This window comes from Hetaerina americana, unplaced genomic scaffold (genome assembly GCF_022747635.1).
Source record: "Hetaerina americana unplaced genomic scaffold, ioHetAmer1.1.p SCAF_79, whole genome shotgun sequence".
NCBI classification, from domain to species: Eukaryota; Metazoa; Arthropoda; class Insecta; order Odonata; family Calopterygidae; genus Hetaerina; species Hetaerina americana.
Genome location: NW_027287416.1, coordinates 214,938 through 234,125, shown reverse-complemented (window position 1 = coordinate 234,125; position 19,188 = coordinate 214,938). Strand labels below are relative to the sequence as shown.

The 19,188-nt window shown below is 34.6% G+C and overlaps 2 protein-coding genes across 2 annotated transcripts in view; one reads left to right on the top strand and one right to left on the bottom strand.

Moving 5' to 3' along the window:
• The first annotated feature begins 138 nt into the window (after positions 1-138).
• LOC139697522 (uncharacterized) lies at positions 139-3,743 on the top strand. Its single transcript, XM_071596254.1, has 2 exons — positions 139-403; positions 943-3,743. Exons 1-2 carry the CDS (start codon positions 318-320, stop codon positions 1,496-1,498), a joined length of 642 nt encoding a protein of 213 aa, XP_071452355.1. The 5' UTR covers positions 139-317; the 3' UTR covers positions 1,499-3,743.
• A 2,175-nt stretch (positions 3,744-5,918) lies between these two features.
• The window catches only part of alpha-Man-Ib (alpha-Mannosidase class I b), a 31,420-nt gene continuing 18,150 nt past the window's right edge, over positions 5,919-19,188 (bottom strand). Inside the window, exons 9-11 of the mRNA XM_071596233.1 lie at positions 15,996-16,160; positions 15,221-15,361; positions 5,919-9,525 (exon numbers count right to left, since the gene is read on the bottom strand). Coding sequence (XP_071452334.1) covers positions 9,307-9,525; positions 15,221-15,361; positions 15,996-16,160 — 525 coding nt within the window. The 3' untranslated portion in view covers positions 5,919-9,306. The remainder of the gene's footprint in view (positions 9,526-15,220; positions 15,362-15,995; positions 16,161-19,188) is intronic.

The following is a 19,188-nucleotide window of genomic DNA, read 5'->3' as shown; positions in this document are numbered from 1 at the left end:
CGTTTGTTCTTGACTCGGAGTTGTTTAATCTGTTCTTAGCTGCAGTCAGGCCGTACAAGTGCGGGAGCTATTCGATTTTCTGGAGTTAAGACCCTTTCCCATCTTGCAGTCTTTGGGCCAACCTTCAAGGTAGCTTAAACGTACGGCCAGCGTCACAGGTTGTGGACGTGATTGGCAGATGAAATAAGGGAATCGGTCAAATTTGTGTGATCAGCAGAGGGGGAGAAGAAGTAAAAGAGAAGGGGCGGAGTAATCGAACTTCCATCGTATCTAATGGAACATTAAATTAACGTGTTACGTGCGTCGCCTTTTTCGCAATGTCTTACGCCAAAGTCACAGCAATGGTATTTCCTATGGTGGTGAATCAGAAATCCGCGCCCAAGGATAATAACAGATATCAAAGGTGATAATAGTTCAATGGTTTTCGCCGTAATACAGTGTAATAATTAGTGCCAATTTCAATCAGTGTATACGAAACACTGACTTCAATGGACGTAATTTATCTTTAAGTTCCATAATTATAAGCGGACTATTGGCAATGATTGGATAATTTTTATTAAAAATTGAATTATAACGTTAAGAGCCTTGATTTGGCGGAATGGAAAGTGGGATTTTTTAAAACGTTGGATTTAATTGCAGCAGTGGAAGTTTATTAATACAATCATTAATTTCAACTCGTGGGTTAAAATTTGAATATATAAATTATATTGGAGAAAATATCGTGATTGTAAATTGCTGCATCTCTATCCCCATTTTACGAAGTAATTTGATATAGGTGTATTCTGTCCCTTTTGTGAATGTAAAAGATTGAAAACATGCCTGACCACGCCGTAATGATCGCAATATGAGGAAATGGTCATTAGTAGTAGTATTTGTGCAAACGCAAAAACATGACTTTTCCTATATTTGGTCTAATAGAATTTTTCTGTGTACGATTTTCAGGGTCAAGATGTCGGGGGATTCTCCTAGGGATAGCGATGTTGACTCGATGGATTCGAATAATCGCGAGACATCGGTGAGATATGAAATGGACTCAGGTTTGGCTGGTACTAAAGTAAACAAAGGATCGCAAACGGACATCATGCTAATTCCTCCGATGTATCCACCTCCTCCGCCACCGAATCAACCACCCAAAGCTGCCGTGAATGAAAAGCGGAAGGTAAGGACGCAAGATATCCAGGGAGATCATAGAAATGAAAATTTACCCGAAAAGGATCACTTCAATGCCAGAGTTGAAGTCGTTAACCAAGCGGATCAAATAGAAGAAAGCGGGGAGCGAAGGTTGAGTAGATGTGAACATTGCTCCCATATTACATCCTCAGCTTTGAAATTTGACACCCCTATAGATAATGAACCAGCTGCGAGCGCAGAATCGGCGACGGAGGTAACCAGTGTTGCAAACAGTGAAAGACAGCGCAATCAAGAGCAAACCGAGGACAGTTGTGCAATGGAGTGCTTATATTATGCCGTTCAATGCAGTGACTGTACTCTTCTGTGAAACATTTGTTCAGAAATTGTGTACATAAGGGGCGAAAATGAATTTTATATGGTAACTGCAGGGGACATTAAAAATTTGATGAAAGGGATAACTAAGAAACATTTGTTTCAAAACCACAATAGGCTGTGAATTTACGTTACCCACGATTTTGCTGCACACCAAAACTTTTCTGGCAAAAAAATTAATGGATGAGGCTTTTTATGTCATAGTAATTTAAAATTTGGAGGATAAATCCACACTCTTGCAAAGCATATATTTTGTTTATACATTGAGTGTATTCCTCCTGTCTCAATTTTGATCTAATAATTGTAAATGTGATATTGCCGATTACTAGAGGTGATATTTTCATGACTGTAATGATCACATTTGAAATGATTTCCTATTGTTTAGGTACATATTGATGACTGCCAGCCATAGGTCACATTAAGTTGAAGTTTCAAAAACAAAATCTAATGAAGCCTTAGTGTAGATTGTATCATTTAAGTTATGAATCCCATGGACTTTTAAATAAGTATGCTGATAATTGAAGCAGACCAATAAGTGTTCAATTATTATAGTCGTCCTGCATTTTTTTCAAGCAAAGGCTTAACCACTCAAGGGTTAGATTTATAAAGACTTTAATGCTATCAACAAATTCTATTATCCGTTTAACTGTTGATAAATGAATGTAGTTAGCACAAACTCAAAGGCCATTTTTCCAAATCAAGAAGTGATAAGTTAATTTTTCTTACTTTCAAATCAATTTTTGAGGTCTAAAAATCATATATTTCAAGAAAAATTTCAGTATTCTATACTAAGATTGCTATTGTTCAATATTGCCAAGAGTTCAACGAAGTGTTTCTGCATATTTTTCAAAGCCCCTATCTTTCCTAATTAATGAACATATTTTCCTGTAGCATTTGATTCTCAAGAAACTTTTTTGCAGTAAAGCCATACACATCACATGCTCTTTTAGTGGAAATACATTTGGCATTACCGAGTGTGGGTTCACATGATGGACCATCTACCATGTCACTTCATCCTCGCCTGTTGGAAACAATTCCTGTGATCTTTCCTACCCTCTCTCTCTCTGGTTCTATTTAAAGTCCCCCCTCCCCGCCATCCCCCTAAGAGTGTGAATTCACTCCAATGTAATTTAAGGAAGGGTGTCACTTTGCTTCTTAAAACACATTCACTGCATTTAAAGTTCTTATATCCACCAAAACAAAAAATAACGTTCTTTTGTTAAGGTATGCCTACCTTTTGACATTAATCACCAATTTACTGTTCAGCTTGAGTAACTGTTATATTAGAATAGGGGATTGTGATATTGACACCTGTCCACAAATTCTAGTTTTTGACACTCGCATATCAGTAGGTGCATGAGTAATAACCCAATATTTTACCCCAATTAATGAGATGTGTGTAATCTATTGCAAAAAATGAGTTGCCTGGGAGTATATATTAAGGGCAGTGCAATATTCTTAAAATGGGTTATGTTATAATCAGACATCCTTCTTAAAAAACCTCAGATACGATCTGGCTGTTTCAATTACTCATTGGCAATTATTATTGGGATACTTAGTCTTTACTGGGATTTGATTTAGCATGAAAAGGTAAAATGAGAGCACCTTTTGCAATAATGATACATAAATACACTATGCTTTGCCACAAGGAAAAGCTTCTGAACTTGTGGAATATTTTATACTCTGAAGCCTCTCACATACTTCGTGTTACTACTTTATTACAAAAAAAATGCAACCAGTTTGCTCCTTTCCTTTAAGCTGGAATTTGGTATTTTACTATTAGACTGTTTCATCTGCCAGACAAAGCAAATACCTTTCCATTATTATGTGTGGAAGAATATTTAATTTTTTATCATTCCAAATGTCCCTATGATTTTTGTTTTAAAATTATATTCGTTCCATGAAATATAATTTTTAGTATAATTGCATGAAATAAATTTTTATTTCACTTAAGACTACCTGGTTAATATCCAAATTTGTAAGTCAACAAATAAAAAGTAATTTGTCTTTCGCATGTATTCACAGGTTCATGAGATTTTTTATTACGTTAATTTGTGAGATGCACTAGCATATTGCATCCAATATAAATACAATGTGAACTTGAAGATGAAAAATTAACTTAGTGAATAAATTGAAGTTTTATTTTTAAATAATGACTCATCATATGGTTGTGATATACTATAGACTAATAAACATTTCTTAATAAAAATGTGATTATTTTACTCAAAATATTTCTATAGTTGAATTTGTCTTACATTCCAGGGGCTTAAGTTGTGTCATTAATTGTTTAACTAGTAAATTTCCCCATTATTTAAAATAAATAAAAATATATTTCTGATTACATCTATGGTTTGGAACAAAATGACAAGTGGGGAAGTTTTGAATCTAATTAACCCACTAAATAAGAATATTATTTTCATCATGAGGATTCAAAAAATGCTCTAATTTCCATTATTTAAGCATCTCCATAAAAAATGGTCAGTACAGTTTTGCCATCTACCATAAACCCACATGCATGGACCAGGTCATCCATGCCTCTTCCAAATACTGAATAAACAAAAAATACCACCTTTTCACAGCATGATACACTAGGCCTTAAAACCTATATAGCCCTTACTGAAGAAAGAGCCACCATTAAAAAATAGCTCATGTAGCCAAAGATTATGCAGAGCACATCATAAGATGACTTACTGGCAAAAAACAGGAAATTAATTCTACAGAAATTTACACCCGCCATCCCATGGAACCATGATATAGGTATCACATAAAATATATAGGGAAAACCTCCATCAGCATTGGAAAACTCCTCAGAAACTCCAACATAACCACAGCCTTTTACAACAAACAGAATCTTAAAAGCCTGCTCCCAACAGAAAGATCCCGTGAAAAACATTCAGCAGAGCAGAGTTTACTGCCACAATGGTATGGATTGTGAAGAGTCATACTTTGGGTAGACTGGAAGAAGTCTCTGGGTCTGAGCAGAGGAGTAACGCTGGAACTTCAACAAGAAAACAGGAATGTTCCAATTCGCAGTCCACCTCCTTAGCGAAGGTGACTATCTGGACTTCATGCCTCAGAGGAGACACAAAAAGGGATGTGGATGGACATCCAAGAACAATTGGCCACACTGACCTGTGTATGGAGAAAGGAAACCATTACCAATGGCCACCACCACCTTTTCGACTCCTCTCTCTGAGATATTCCGCAATTAATTCCTAACAGAACTTCAGGGAACCGAATAATGATCTTCCCCTACCCCCAACCTGGACCCAGTGACCAGCCACTGTACACCTACCCTCACCTATCTCACTCTCTTTTCTCACATCAACACACACCTTGGTCCACTCCCCTCTATCCTCTCCCCAACCACACATCTTGATGATGTATAAATATGTGTAACCCCTTTTACCATTATTAGTCCAGATGTTACAGTGTAGTGAACCTAGTCAGCAATAAAAAATTGCACTCAGTGAAAACAACTAGTATTTGATTCTTCCTTGTTCATTATAATGGAATTCCACAAGGTATTACAACTATCTTTCAAAAATAAAAATGTTTATTTAATATATCAATCACAACTGGTGTTGCTTGAGAGAGATAACTAAAAGAAAGGAGTAAAAAAATATATTGTTTCACACTTGAGTAATAAATGTGTATTATAGTGTATTCACCTTGATCAATATTGCAAGCTAACAGGATGTAACAAGATATTCTGAATAACCATCAATTTAGTTTTCAAACTGCTAAAAAGCAAACAATATGAATCTGCAGCCCAATATTTTTGAGAGATGTTAATTCACCAAAACAACATATTCAATGGTTCTGCTTTTGTATTATTTCAGTGTCTAAAACAATGAATAGTTTTTCTTTCTTTTAATCACAGACATGCAAGTACATGCGGACAGTACATAAGGTATTCTTAAAAGATCTTAAATAAAAGTTAATACTAGAGTTATGTATCACCTAGGTGATCATAAATCAATAGGCTGTAAATTAGAAATTTAATAAGTTTTTCGTTTGCCTGGATAATTAAAAGACCCTGCAAGTTTTCTAGAGTTTTATAGGAAGGAAAAGTGCATTGAAGAAACTAGTTCATAAACTTTAAACATATAAAAAATATGAATATTCTGCAACAAATTAAGTTTGAGATATTCCTGGTGAGAGCTTAGTATATTCAAAAAGGCATCCAAGAATTGAATATCCAAAGGAAATCTTCTCCCCTCTCGTGACTGCCGTCACTATTCAGGATCTGGCTCATCCACATGTCCTGTAGACAAACTGTCCTGTTTTATGAACCTGTTGATATTGTTACAAATATGTGATAAGTAGGGCTTTCTTGGATTAGATGGCACCCATCGGGATTTTAATGATTTACTGCAGCAGTGATTGATCAACTATTTTTTATTGATCACGTCATGGTTAACAAGAAGTTTATTATAACATATAAAAAAATGACAATGAGCACCAACATTTCTTAAATCATTTCACCTCTATTTTTTCTAACACAATGTGCAAAAACTGGTAAATTTAATATCTTTGCATAACTAACAATATGTTGCATAACCTGATAAAAAATCAAGCACATTTTCAGGTGGCCTTCAAGAGTGACTTTCTGACACAATCACTGAGGAAACAGATGTACCTGAATTTCAGTATACTCAACTTATAAACCATTCTCCACATGGTGAAAGATCAAATTGTTAGATAAGGATTTTAGGTATTATGAATGATGATAGGGTAGATGTACTATGTACACTGATAGTGTATAATATAATGATGCAGGGGACAAATAAAATTGAATTACATGTGGCCATATAAAATAGCATTATTGGATCGGATTACTTCTTTGAAATGCTACAGCTAATGACTTTATATTTCTTGTTGTTCAATTATATATTGTAAAGGAGAATCAGTCTAGTTATAGGCTCTCAATGTATCTTTTGGTTTGATGTTTATAGGATTTGGAACATGTAAACCTTTTTAATATCATATTAACACTTGATATTGTATTCCAGGGAAGAAAGTAATGACACTTCTTATTCTTTACCCTCAAGATAAAGCTATCAATAACAAACTCAGGTCTTTCAGTCAAGCCCAATAAAATAAAAATGTTTGCAAAATGTCACAAATAAGTGAGAATTATATATAAAACAATGATTTTATAGAAACTAGGAGAATCGCACACCATTTTCAAAGAACAATTTTTCAAAAGCTGTTTCAAAGCTCCTCTCCCTTGGACTTGTATGGGTCACACATATGACAGTGGATTTTATGTGAAGTGTTTGATTTCACCTACTTTTCCCATGTTTACTCGACAGTTTTTCACTAGGATAGAACTCAGCAGATTATATCATAGCTTACATTTAGAGAAAATTAAGAAATATTAATTATACCTCTTCACCTGAGAGTTTGATACTATTTTGAATTGGCCAGGCAACTATGAATAGACAACATAACAATTGGGATGGCATAGATTGAATTTTGAAGAAAAAGGAATTAAGCATATTAAGAGTGAGTGTTGTAACATTAATAAAATAACTAAAGGTGTATGTGTATATAGGGCTACCATCTATTCTTTTCTCTGTGAAAATTTTTCCTTATGGTGGATTTTTAATAAATTCAAAACATTCAGATTTTTACTTCCATAGACATTTTATTTGAAGCTTCAGCTATGGAGACTGCCAAGTTGCATTATAATACATCCCATTTGGATAAAGAGAGTAGATTAAGTAATTTCAAGGGTTGAGTTATTTTTTAATGAACAAGTTAATGCTCACTTTACTAACTAATCATTTATCACAACTTATGCTCAGCCAGAATTTATGGAAATTCAACAGATATGGGTAGCTGTGTAACCCCCAAGAATAATTTTTTTATGTCTCTGCAATCCAGAGATAAAGAAAGTAACTTCACTTAAATTTGAATGAGAAACTCCATAACAACAATATTTAATGCTCTTTACATTACAGTTTTAATGAATCCTTTAAGAAATATAAGTTCTCTCTCATAAAATCTAAGGTGAACTTTTCTCCTCTTTTAAAAGTAAGAAGAAATGGAAAAATCCTACTATCCTTAAGTCTAGAAGATGGTAACCCTGGGAGATAACAATAACTAATGTGGTCGGGCCACTTTAATATTAGTATTTACGATAAATGCATTACATAACTGAAGTATAATTGATTTTATAAAGGTTATTAATTAACTTCCAGCCTATAGGGGCAATTCGAGTTCAAAGTATTAACTTGAAAATTACTTCATTGTCTGGGCATTTCTATTCCAGACTTTGTAATAAAACTGTTCAATTTTCAAATGATAATTATGAAACAACAATTAATGATAACAATCGTCATTATCATAATGTTGCTCAAATTGGAAATAAAGGAGAGGAGTGCATTCTGGGAAACTATTTGTGCATTTAAAAGATGTCATTTAACATTTAGTATCATTCATTTATTTATAGGCAAAATAATGGTTATCATACTTTCATTGTCCTGTCAATTTCATTAGAAGAAGTGACTTCATTTCATGCACACTGTAGCTGAAAACATGAATCAGCATCATTGAAGTAAAAATATCAATATATCTTGCCACCCAATTTTATTTGGTACAACTAGTTTCGATGGATCGGCATCATCCTCGGGTATGACAATGTGTCGAAACTAGTTGTACCGAATTAAATTGACTGGAAAGAAAATTGGTATTTTTATTTCCATGATAATGGATTTCCACAAAGTTAAGCCTGAAAACATTGAATGAATTAAGTTAAATTTGGCACGGTTTTAATAACTAATTAAAATTTGTAGGAAATAATATTTTTACAGCACATCAAGTAAAATTGGCAACAGAAGACCGTTGATATTAACACTTAGCCATGATCTTGAGCATATTGACATTTCTGCTGGGCTACAGAAATCCTTAAGATAACACTGCATTCTTTGACATATTTTCCTATCCTGAGTTGGGTATTCAAATTCCTTTTCATGTGCATAAATATTGTACGGGGAACTTATGTGGAGATGTTAACAATACAAAATAAGTGTTTTATCAGTAGTCAAACTTGGATCTTAATGATTTAACACATTTTGTAATCATGGCAAACCCATTCTTGAATTATAGCAATTTCCAGGATCAAATTTATTAACAGTGACAATTATATCAATCGCACATTGTTTTCATTGAATAAAATAAAGAGTACTGATCAACTGCACATAGAGAGAGACTGCCTAAAGTGATATTACCACTACATGGTGACAATAAATATACACTCAAAATCTAAATCAAAACATTATTTACAATTAAGAAACTGGCTAAATTAAGCACTGTTCTACCCAAGTAAAAAATTATGCAAACTGATACATGAACAAAATTGACTTATGTTAAAAGGATATCATAAAACTGGTTTTATCACAAAGCATACCACTTCGTCTGACTAATGGAGCACACAATGCTGATTTTTTTTAAATATCACTTTCAGTTAATTGAATTCAACTTTTTATCTTGCATGACTCACCATGCATATGAGTTTTTCACTTATTTTAAGTCTTTGGCAAAAATCACAAGATGTTGGACAGATGCAGGGAAGAATCACATCCTTTGCATAGCCTTAATTCACACAAATCAAAAGGCTGTGCCTAAGCACAGGAACGAGTCACCTCAAAACTATACCTCTTTACTTGTAAGCCACTTGAACATCTCATTGATGAATAATTCAATATTCCCATTCAGTCAACCCATAACATTTCATCAACTTCAAATCATGCTTAATTTCATAATATCACTTCCTAAAATAAAAAACGACAGTTGTCACGCTTCATGGATTGGAAGTGGGTGAGCTTCAGAGTTGAACACCCATTCATCAAGATTCAATATTGTCTGATCATCACTAAACAACAGATACAGGTACTTGAGTGTTTCACCCAAAAAGAATGATTCCATCATATCTCGGGGCCTTGTGTTCAGAGGATTTCGAACATTCCCTATGGATGTATAGCCATTTCCAACTTTGGTGTACTTTTCAAATGCCTACAACAAAATCAGTCCATTATTTCAGTTTTTGTACAAATTTACATAAAATATAGACATTTTAATTATGAAATACATGTAACAGAGAATTAGGAAAACAACTAATTTGTGTCATACATATATGAGTCCATGATTTACTTGACAATTAGTAGACTTTGATTACATACTTTAAGAAGTCACTAGATTAACGAATACTTTTGATCATACATACTGATGTAAATGGCAATATGTGCTGTAAGGAATTTTTTTTACAATTTAATGAATGCTGTTGCTTTATAGGATTTCCCATTAAGGTATGGCATAAACATGAAATAAACATTGCAATGACAAGGAAATATTGCTAAGAGAATTAGGATGTAGTTTAAGTTCATAAAATATGTACCACCCAATAATTAAGCTCGAGACAAGGGGCTGGAGGTAATATAAAAGCATCTATCCCCACTGTAAACATACAGTAACTATAACACTCCCATAAATTTTTGCCCATAAAGTTTGCTTGGCTGAATTAGCGAATTTCTTTCACCATTGGTACCCACAAATAAATTATGTATTACCTGAAAAAGTTGGGCATCTACTGATCGCATCAACCTGCATGCAAGAAACTATGAGACTAGTCTAAAGAGTAGAAAAAACTGCTCTCAACAACTGCTGCAACAGTTATCCATACTGAGAGTGAGGGCCAAAGACTGTTTAAGCAGTCATTGATAATAAAAGCATTAAAATTAAAACCCAGCAGCTTTTCCAAAATCTCCTGGTGGCATGTTACCCATGGGTGGGGATCACCCCAGTCTGAATCGAAACAGAAAATATTCAGTCCGTTTGATAATTCATTTGAAACAAAGTGATTTGTAGCTGAAAGTTTGTCTCAACACTTCACCCTCACCAGAGCTATGATAGAACACCTTCATATATTTAAAATATGGAAAAAAATTCCGAAGGTATAGTACATATCTCTTGCATCACCATTTTAAGAATTGCAAAACATTTTTACAGAAAGGCATAAAAAATTGCAAATTTAATATTTTTAATGCAGGCTCTTTAAGATGCTGTTACCTCAAAGTCACGTACCCTGAATTCACATACATATTTTATTAATTGGTTACGTTAATATATAAATTATAGAAATAAATACTTAAAATTATTTCCAAACCCATAATTTGTTCAAAATATCAATGGCAATTAGAGCCCTGATAATATTGACTGTTTTTCTCATCTTTTTGAGCTATTATTCTAACCAAATTGTTTAATACATGTCATTTAGAAAGGAATTGATATTAATATATAATGTAATCATGTTTTTCAATGATTGTTGGTAAAGTAAGCTACTGGCACATCAATGCCAACTAGACAACAAGTTATTTTTGCTGTTCTATATTCATTTCAAATTATATGACAGCATATGGCAGAACTAGGCATGGCCAATTATTATTTAAATATAAAATGTATTGCTTTCAAGTGGTGACAACTAAAAATAATCATAAAATAAAGCAGACATTGGAAATTTTTTGAGAAGTGGAAGAAGACTTAGTAGCAAACCAATGACAGCTAGTCATTTACCTAATTTCACCCTTTATCACTTCTTTTTATATTATAAGTTATAAATTTGATTTTTCAGCATGAAGACCATTTTTTATACCATATTTTCCCATCAATAATGCGCACGTTATCTATACAAAAATGTTCAGAGGATCGAAAAAATGACGATTCACATTATGTAAAGAAAATTGAAAAAATCCAAACATTTACATTCCTATATACACAATAATTTACAGAAGAGTCTCGCAAAAATAAATTACTCTGGAATCATGCTTTTTTAATTATATGCTATTTTATACCGATCAGCTAATTTCACAGTAATGTCATCTTTGAGTGAGAAAAAGAAGAAACATATAATTTATACACTCCATTTATTCTAATACGTAGTACATCTATATTCTAATACATAGTACTTCACGTATAAGTAGAGTAGGTCGTATTATTTTTTTATTATTTATTATATTATATTTATATATGATAGAAAAGGTAGATCACTCGAATCCAAGAAATTCACCACCTGAATCACGATTAAATTAATTAAGTGCATTTATTATCCCTTCAGACACATAACCGAGTTCACTCTCCGAAGTTAACTCTTCCTCATCCTCTAACACTGGTGTTTAAATATTGCCCAAAGCTTTTTCAAATTCATACTGACACCCTGTCAACTTTCCAGGATCCACCGGATTCTTTCTTCAGATGACTCTTTTTATCTTTTCCCATTCTGTGTAGTCTTTCATACCAGACATCATCCACTTTTCCCAACTAGAATGTAACTTTGATTTTAAAGATTAATTAATGCATAAATTCTGGCAGCCTCTCTATTTCCTTTTTCTTTCGCAAAATTGATGACTTCTGGCTTAAACATTGCTGTACACAATTATCTCCTCCATGGGTAATTTTATTGATAAAATTCTACATTACAAAAGCTTAACTCAGTTCAGGTTTGAAACAATCACCATGTTGGTGGCACTTTCATAGAACTTGGGAGGGTGTCTAGAACAGCTGAGCGCCGATACAAACAAAGCGACACAAAGCAAACAAAACAAGAAAATTCTATTTCATTCACCCTTATTCTTTTATTTGATTTGGTGAAAGTTAATTTATATAGCAAATATAAGGGCACATAAACCTGCCTCATTTCAACTTACGAATCTAAGCTGAAAAAGCAACAATATATAATTTTTACGTGCATATATATATATATATACAGATGTGCGGCATCTATAACATGAGGTACACGTTATCAATGGGAAAATACGGTACTTTAATTTATTGGAAAGCTTCATGTAAAAACGTTGATCATTTAAATTCAATATTTTGATAAACTCCAGCAATATACTACCTTGATCAAAAATTTCCCGGAATTTATTCAGAAAATTAAAAATACAAGTTTATTCATCTAAATCTATATTGTCCCCTTCAAAGTAATCCCCATCGACTGCAACACACTTATGCCAGCGCTTGATCCAATCCTCGAAACATTTTTTATATTCGGTTTTCGGTATGTCCATCAGTGCTTCCTGCGATTTTTCCATTACTTCCTCTCGGCTGCTAAAACGCGTTCCCCGTAATGGTTTTTTAACTCGATTGAACAGAAAGAAGTCACAGGGAGCCAAATCAGGTGAATTCGGTGGCTGTTGGATGGTATTTGTTGCATTTTTCGTCAAAAAATTACGAATAATGATAGCACTGTGCGACGGTGCGTTATCATGGTGCAAAATCCACGAGTTTTCTGCCCACATTTCTGGTCTCTTTCGGCGAATTGCTTCACGCAAACGTCTCATAACGCCCAAATAATACTCTTTGTTTACTGTCTGGCCTTCTGGCAAAAATTCATGATGCACTACACCGTTGTAATCCATGAAAACCGTCAGCATTGCCTTCTTTTTTGACTGAAAACGACGTGGTTTTTTTGGTCTCGGCTCATTTGGTGAACGCCAAACTTCACTTGCCTGATGTCTGGATTGCGTGTCGTACTCATAAACCCACGTCTCGTCTCCAGTAATGATCCTTTTGATGAATGTGGGATCGGATTCAGCCTCGCAAATCATGTCTTTTGCGATGTCAACACGGTCTCTTTTTTGCATGAAATTGAGGTCTTTTGGCTCTGCTACACGACGGAAACCCAAATCATTAACCACAATGTCTTGGGCGGATCCATAGGCAATGTTCAAGTCCTCCGCTATTTCTCTGATGGTTAATTTGCGGTTATTGACCAACATTTCTTTTACTTTATCAATTTTTTCACCGACTTTCGATGTCGATGGTCTGCCACTGCGTTCATCATCTTCGATTGACTCACGACCACTTCTGAACCGCTCGTGCCACTGGTAAACGACCGTTTTTTTTAGAGAATTGTTGCCGAAACACTTTTCCAACATTTCCAACGTCCGTGCGCCACTAAATCCGTTTTTTACGCAAAATTTAATACAAGTTCGTTGTTGCAAATTTAAATCCATTTCTGCAATTGTAAAAAATCGCCAACACACACAGAGATAGATGTACTCTTGGCTACGTAACTTTTGCAAATGTCAAGTTATGACACTAAGATTTAAAGGGAATATCAACAACAGATGTACCAATTTAACAAAAAAAAACAGAACTCAAATCGGAACGATGGGAGCACCACACGGTGGTTATTCCGGGAACTTTTTGATCAAGGTAGTATTTCACCCAGAAAGCAAACAAATAAACTTTGATTTAAAAAAAATAGATTTCTATTACTTATTATTGGTGTCCTCAAAAACAATAATATGAGATTTTACTATTTTTACATTCCACTCATTTATTGAGCAATTATTTAAAAAAAATTAATTACAATGGAACTAAAATTAATTTAAACACTGATATGTTAAAAATATCCAGTGCCATTTATAAACATGGGAAGGCCCAGAAGTACCCCGCCTGACCTAGAGATGGCGGTAGTTGCTTGAAAAATATCACTGAATTAGAAAGTATGCAATCTATACAGCATGTTTCAAGTTTGTTGATGCTATGTTGAAAAGTATTTGTTTGATAGCCATCAATAGAGAACGTTTTCACTGAATTTGTGGAAAAAACAATTTCCAGTGTTTTTTATTTGAAAGGCCTCAGCCTTTCAAATAAAAAACTCCAGAAATGGTGAAGAAAATCTGCCAAGTGATACTGGATGATTGTCAACTGAAAGTGCACGAGCTAGCAGACATAGCAGGCATTAGGCATTTCAAAAAGTGCAATACATTGCATATTTACTGAAAATTTGGACATGAGAAAGGTGTGTGCAAGATGGGTGCCGTGTTTGCTCCCACTCGAGCAAAATCAGTGTCGTGAAGATGTTTCAATGGAGTGTTTAGCTAAGTTTCACAGCAACAAAGCAGAATTTTTGTGCCATTTCATAACCACGGATGAAACATGGGTCCATTACTTTATAACAGAGACAAAATCACATTCAAAACAATGGACTCAAAAGGGAAAACCGTCTCCAAAGAAGGCACAGATCATTTCATCTGTAGGCAAGGTCATGGCGTTGGTTTGTTGGGATGTGCATGGGATAATTTTCATTGACTATCTTGAAAAAGGAAAAACTATCAATGGCAAGTATTATGCGAACTTATCGCAATGTTAGAGCGAAGAAATCAAGCAAAAGCTGCCGCATTTGGCTAAGAAAAAAGTGTTGTTTCATCAAGACTATACACCACCTAACAAATCCATTATTGCAATGGCCAAAATTCATGAATTAAAGTTTAAATTCCTCCCTCATCCAACTCGTTTGCCAGATTTATTCCCCTCAGGTTATTTTCTGAACGCAAACTTGAAAATATGGCTCACAGGTCAAAGATTTCCCAACCATGAAGAAGTGATGTTAGCAGCCAATGGCTATTTTGAGGAGCAAGACAGTTCTTATTATAAAAAGGGTATCAAACTTATTGAGCATCGCTGGTTTAAAGTGTATAGAGCTGAAAGGAGATTGTGTTGAAAAATAAATACTTTTTTTTTCAAAATTTTTGTGTTTTCTTTGTTGGGTCGGGTACTTCTGGAATTACCCTCGTATTCTTGTTGAAATTCCAAGAACTTGATAACTATGGCACTCATCCTGATGGTATCTGATAAAATCAGACCTTCAATGAGCTGAATGAAATATGTGTACATAAAGAAAAAATTGTTATCAATAACTCACCTGGAAAATTTTCCAACCCCAATCTTGGTAGGTTTTGTTCCCAGTGAAATAATACATGTACCATAAACTTTCAATAAACTCAGGCCTCAGCAAATTGTGGGCATCATTTGATTTCACGTATGTATCACTTCCTTCACCTTCCTGCAGAAATAAAATGGGCATTAATAATTGAAGTCAATGAATAAAATGATTATGATATAATAATAATAATGACAAGAGGGATACAGCATGTCACTGATAGTGTAAAAGGGTTATTAAAATATTGTTTCATTTCACACAGATTGTTGCGAATATCAGTTTTAGGAAATATCATCTAAGAAAATCACAAGCAGCACTCTCATTTATTCCCCATTTAACTATGCATATAATAACACACTAAGGTTTTCTAATATTACTATGCAACCTTCATTAAAAATTAACATTATTCTATCTTCAAGAGAAACTATGCACTTTTACCTCTATTTGCCAGTTACTTAGATTTGGTGCTCACAAACAGAGACAAATCATAACTACTAGGCATCATGCATAAAAGTACACTAGGAAAAAAAAGTGAAGTTTCATGTTTTATTCATAAAATTAATGAGCATTAAGATTTTTATACACAATTTTTAATTTAAAAATATTTTAATTTGTGGTCACAAATCATCATGAGGCATGGAATAAAAACAACCTAAATTCACTCAGGGCAATGGTGGTATCAAAAATTTCCAGTCCTGTCACTGTTCATTTCGGCAATATTCTAGGCTATTTCATCCATGATTCTTTGAAACAGTACCTGAAGTTGGAAGTATGTAATTTCAGGGGCCAAAAATGTTGGTTGCTGAGCATAAGTTTGGTAACATGTATACAGCAAATCCTCAGCAAACTTCAGATGCTCTTTTGGCATGCCATTATGAACACCCAATATTAATGTGCCGGGCAAGTAGCACGTAAGATGATCCTGAAAAAAATTAGGACAGTAGAAGAACCTTAAAAATTGCCATTAAAGATACATGAATGCTTTTTTTCATATTTTCGTCAAAATCAGCGGTCAAGTTTAGGGTGAAACAATGGGAGCACTGATAAACAAGCAAAAATTAGACTTTTAGCAGGGCACATAAGTTTAACAATGGCACAGAGGGAATTATTATGGCACCATATTCTTTGGGTAGGCTGGACCACTAAGATAAGATATGGAAAATAAGACTCCAAAACAGATAGATATAAATACTTATTCTTTCCACAGACAATCAGGAATCATAATAGTAATAAATGAAAGTCACAACAGAAATAGTTAAGATACTCGAGTTACAAGCGAGGACAAGATTAAATGCTGCATAGACATCAGATACAGGTGCAGTTGCTAGTATATATTTTGCTTATGTGCTTGTGCACACAAACTGAAGCATATACTAGCAAATAACAAAAGCATATACTTTGTTTGTGTGATCAGGATGGTGCAGCGGCTTCCCACCGAGAGGGCCCGGGTTCAAATCCTGGAGGCAACAGATATTTTTCAGTGGTACCCGATCCCTACTTGAGGTGCTTTGTGGAGAGCATTTTGAGTGAGTACCATGTCCGTCAGATGGGACATTAAACTGCAGACCCCTTGGCACCTTTCAATAAGAGTAGGCTAATGCTGACGCTAGATTTCTCTCCATCCTTCCTTTCCCATCCATCCCTAATGGTGTAAATGATCTTAGCCAATGATCGCCTTCCCTAAAACTACTACTACTACAAGTATCTAGAGTCATACTGAGGATCATTCATAAGAGGATGGAGAGTAGAACAATAGGGGATGATCAGTTTGTGCTCTAAGAGGGGAAAGGCACCTGATGCCATTGCGGTACCGAGGCCACTAATAGTGAGGAACATAGGTCCATTACCACCTGTGCTATTCAACATATATGTGGATAATATTATTGAAGAGGCATGTCAAGAATTGGAGATAGGAGTGAAAGGCAGAGGGGAAAATTCATAAAATCAGTTAGGTTTGCGAATGACCAGGCCTTAGCTTGTCAGTCAGTCAAGGGCTTGCAAGCATTGCTGAGTGCAATGATAATTCAGTGCAATAGATATGGGATGATAATAAACATAAATAAAACACAAGTTATGTTAGCTTGAGACAGAGAAAAGTCAAGATAAATATGAAAATTGTAGGGCAAAACCTAAAGCAGTATTTCGAACCAAAATGGTAAAGGTAGGACATAAATAAGAATTTACAGAGGAATTGATAACAGAGATGTTAGGAAAAGGCTTGTTAAACATTTGAAATGGTGTGTGGTTTTCCATTAAATGGAAACATGGTCACTGAAGCACAATGGTGGTATTAGATAGAAGGCTTTTAAATGTGAGTGTTGACAAGGATAAAAAAGGTGAAATGAAAAGAAAGGGAAAAAACACAAGGAAATGCTAGGCATGGTGTGGGAGGAAAAAGGACTGCGGGGAGAAATCCAATGGAGACAGGAAAGATGGATATAGACCATTTTTATGAGTGATGAGATGTTAAAGGCTTTGATAAAAGGGTTAAATTAGGAAAGTGAGCAGGGGTAGGAATAGGATAGGCATGTAGGATAGGCTGTTTTATTAGAGGCAAAGAAGTGTACCATTAATGTAATTGTAAATGTATCTTAAATGGTAGAAAACCAATAATAATTATCATAAAAAAGTCACCTTAACTCGAATCCCTAGATCATTAACAAATTATTGTTTATGTTTTAGCACAATGTATAGACAGATGCTAACTCAATGTTGGGCACTCTAATGAGACTGGTAGAAAGCTTCAGACCTCTGCCGGCCTTGGTCTTTTCTGTTCCAGTAAATGCATTCTATTTTGCTTTTTTACACAATGTGGCTTAAGCAGATGGCAGCGTAGTCCATTGAATCATGCCCGTTTTTCAGTATTTTTTCCCCTTTTTTTAACCAAAATAAACATGGCAGCAGTTATTATGTTATTGAGACAGGGTCAAGGACTTAGACACACAGAAAAACCAGTTATCATTAGTTCACTGAAGTGTACTAACACAGGGCCCAAACAGAGGTCGGATGGATGACATCCATACCTCTGCCATGACATTCTTGTCCCATCTGCATGTGGCAGGCAGGTTAAGCGTGGGTTGGTACAATAGACCATGAGGTCTCAGTGCTTGTGGCTTCTGTTGAAGCTTAGGCCAGGCCAATTATAATTATTTATTCGTCTTTGACACTCTTGGGGGCCATCTCTTGGGAGAGTGAATGGAGCAGGCAAAAGTGGTTGTTTCCTGAATGTGGTTGTAATTAAGGGTATTCCCTCATGGAGGCATAAACGTAAATGTTTATAATATCAAGCTCCTACACTGGTCTCAAAGCCCTTATGAGACTAAGACTGAAATGCTTCAAAGTGTATTCAGTAATCATAAGTGCGAGAAATTGTTTCCGTTAGTGCTTTCTATGGAGAGAGCCAGTGGATGGGAATAGGAGCATTACAAAAGCTCTTGTTCGAAACTCAGAGACACACTTCTTTCATGTCTGGCAATGAAGTAACTTGTGTCCCATCACTAGAAATACCAAAGGGAGAATATGTTTTACATAATAAAGAAAATATGGATTAAGTAATGAATGTAAAATACTACCAGAATTAAAAAATACAATTTTAATATCCGCTCCAAAAAATGAGTGGTACAGATTTTGGGATATAGCTATGACTCACTGTTCAAAAAATAAATTCCAAGGTCCCATTCCATTTTCCCCTTTTTTTACAATTCATACATGGAAGCATTTGTTTTCCAAAACAATGTAAAAAATGTAAACTTGCCAGATCAATTTGCATAGTATTTCAATCCAAAGAAAAAGTAACACTAATGAGTAAATATAAATTTTAAGGATACTATTTCAAATTTCATTTATTTTGAACCCAGATATTTTTACGCCCACTTTTTTGTTTTCTTGAATTTAAAAATAACAAGATTTTACTGTACACTGAAAACAATGCCACAACAAAGATATGATTG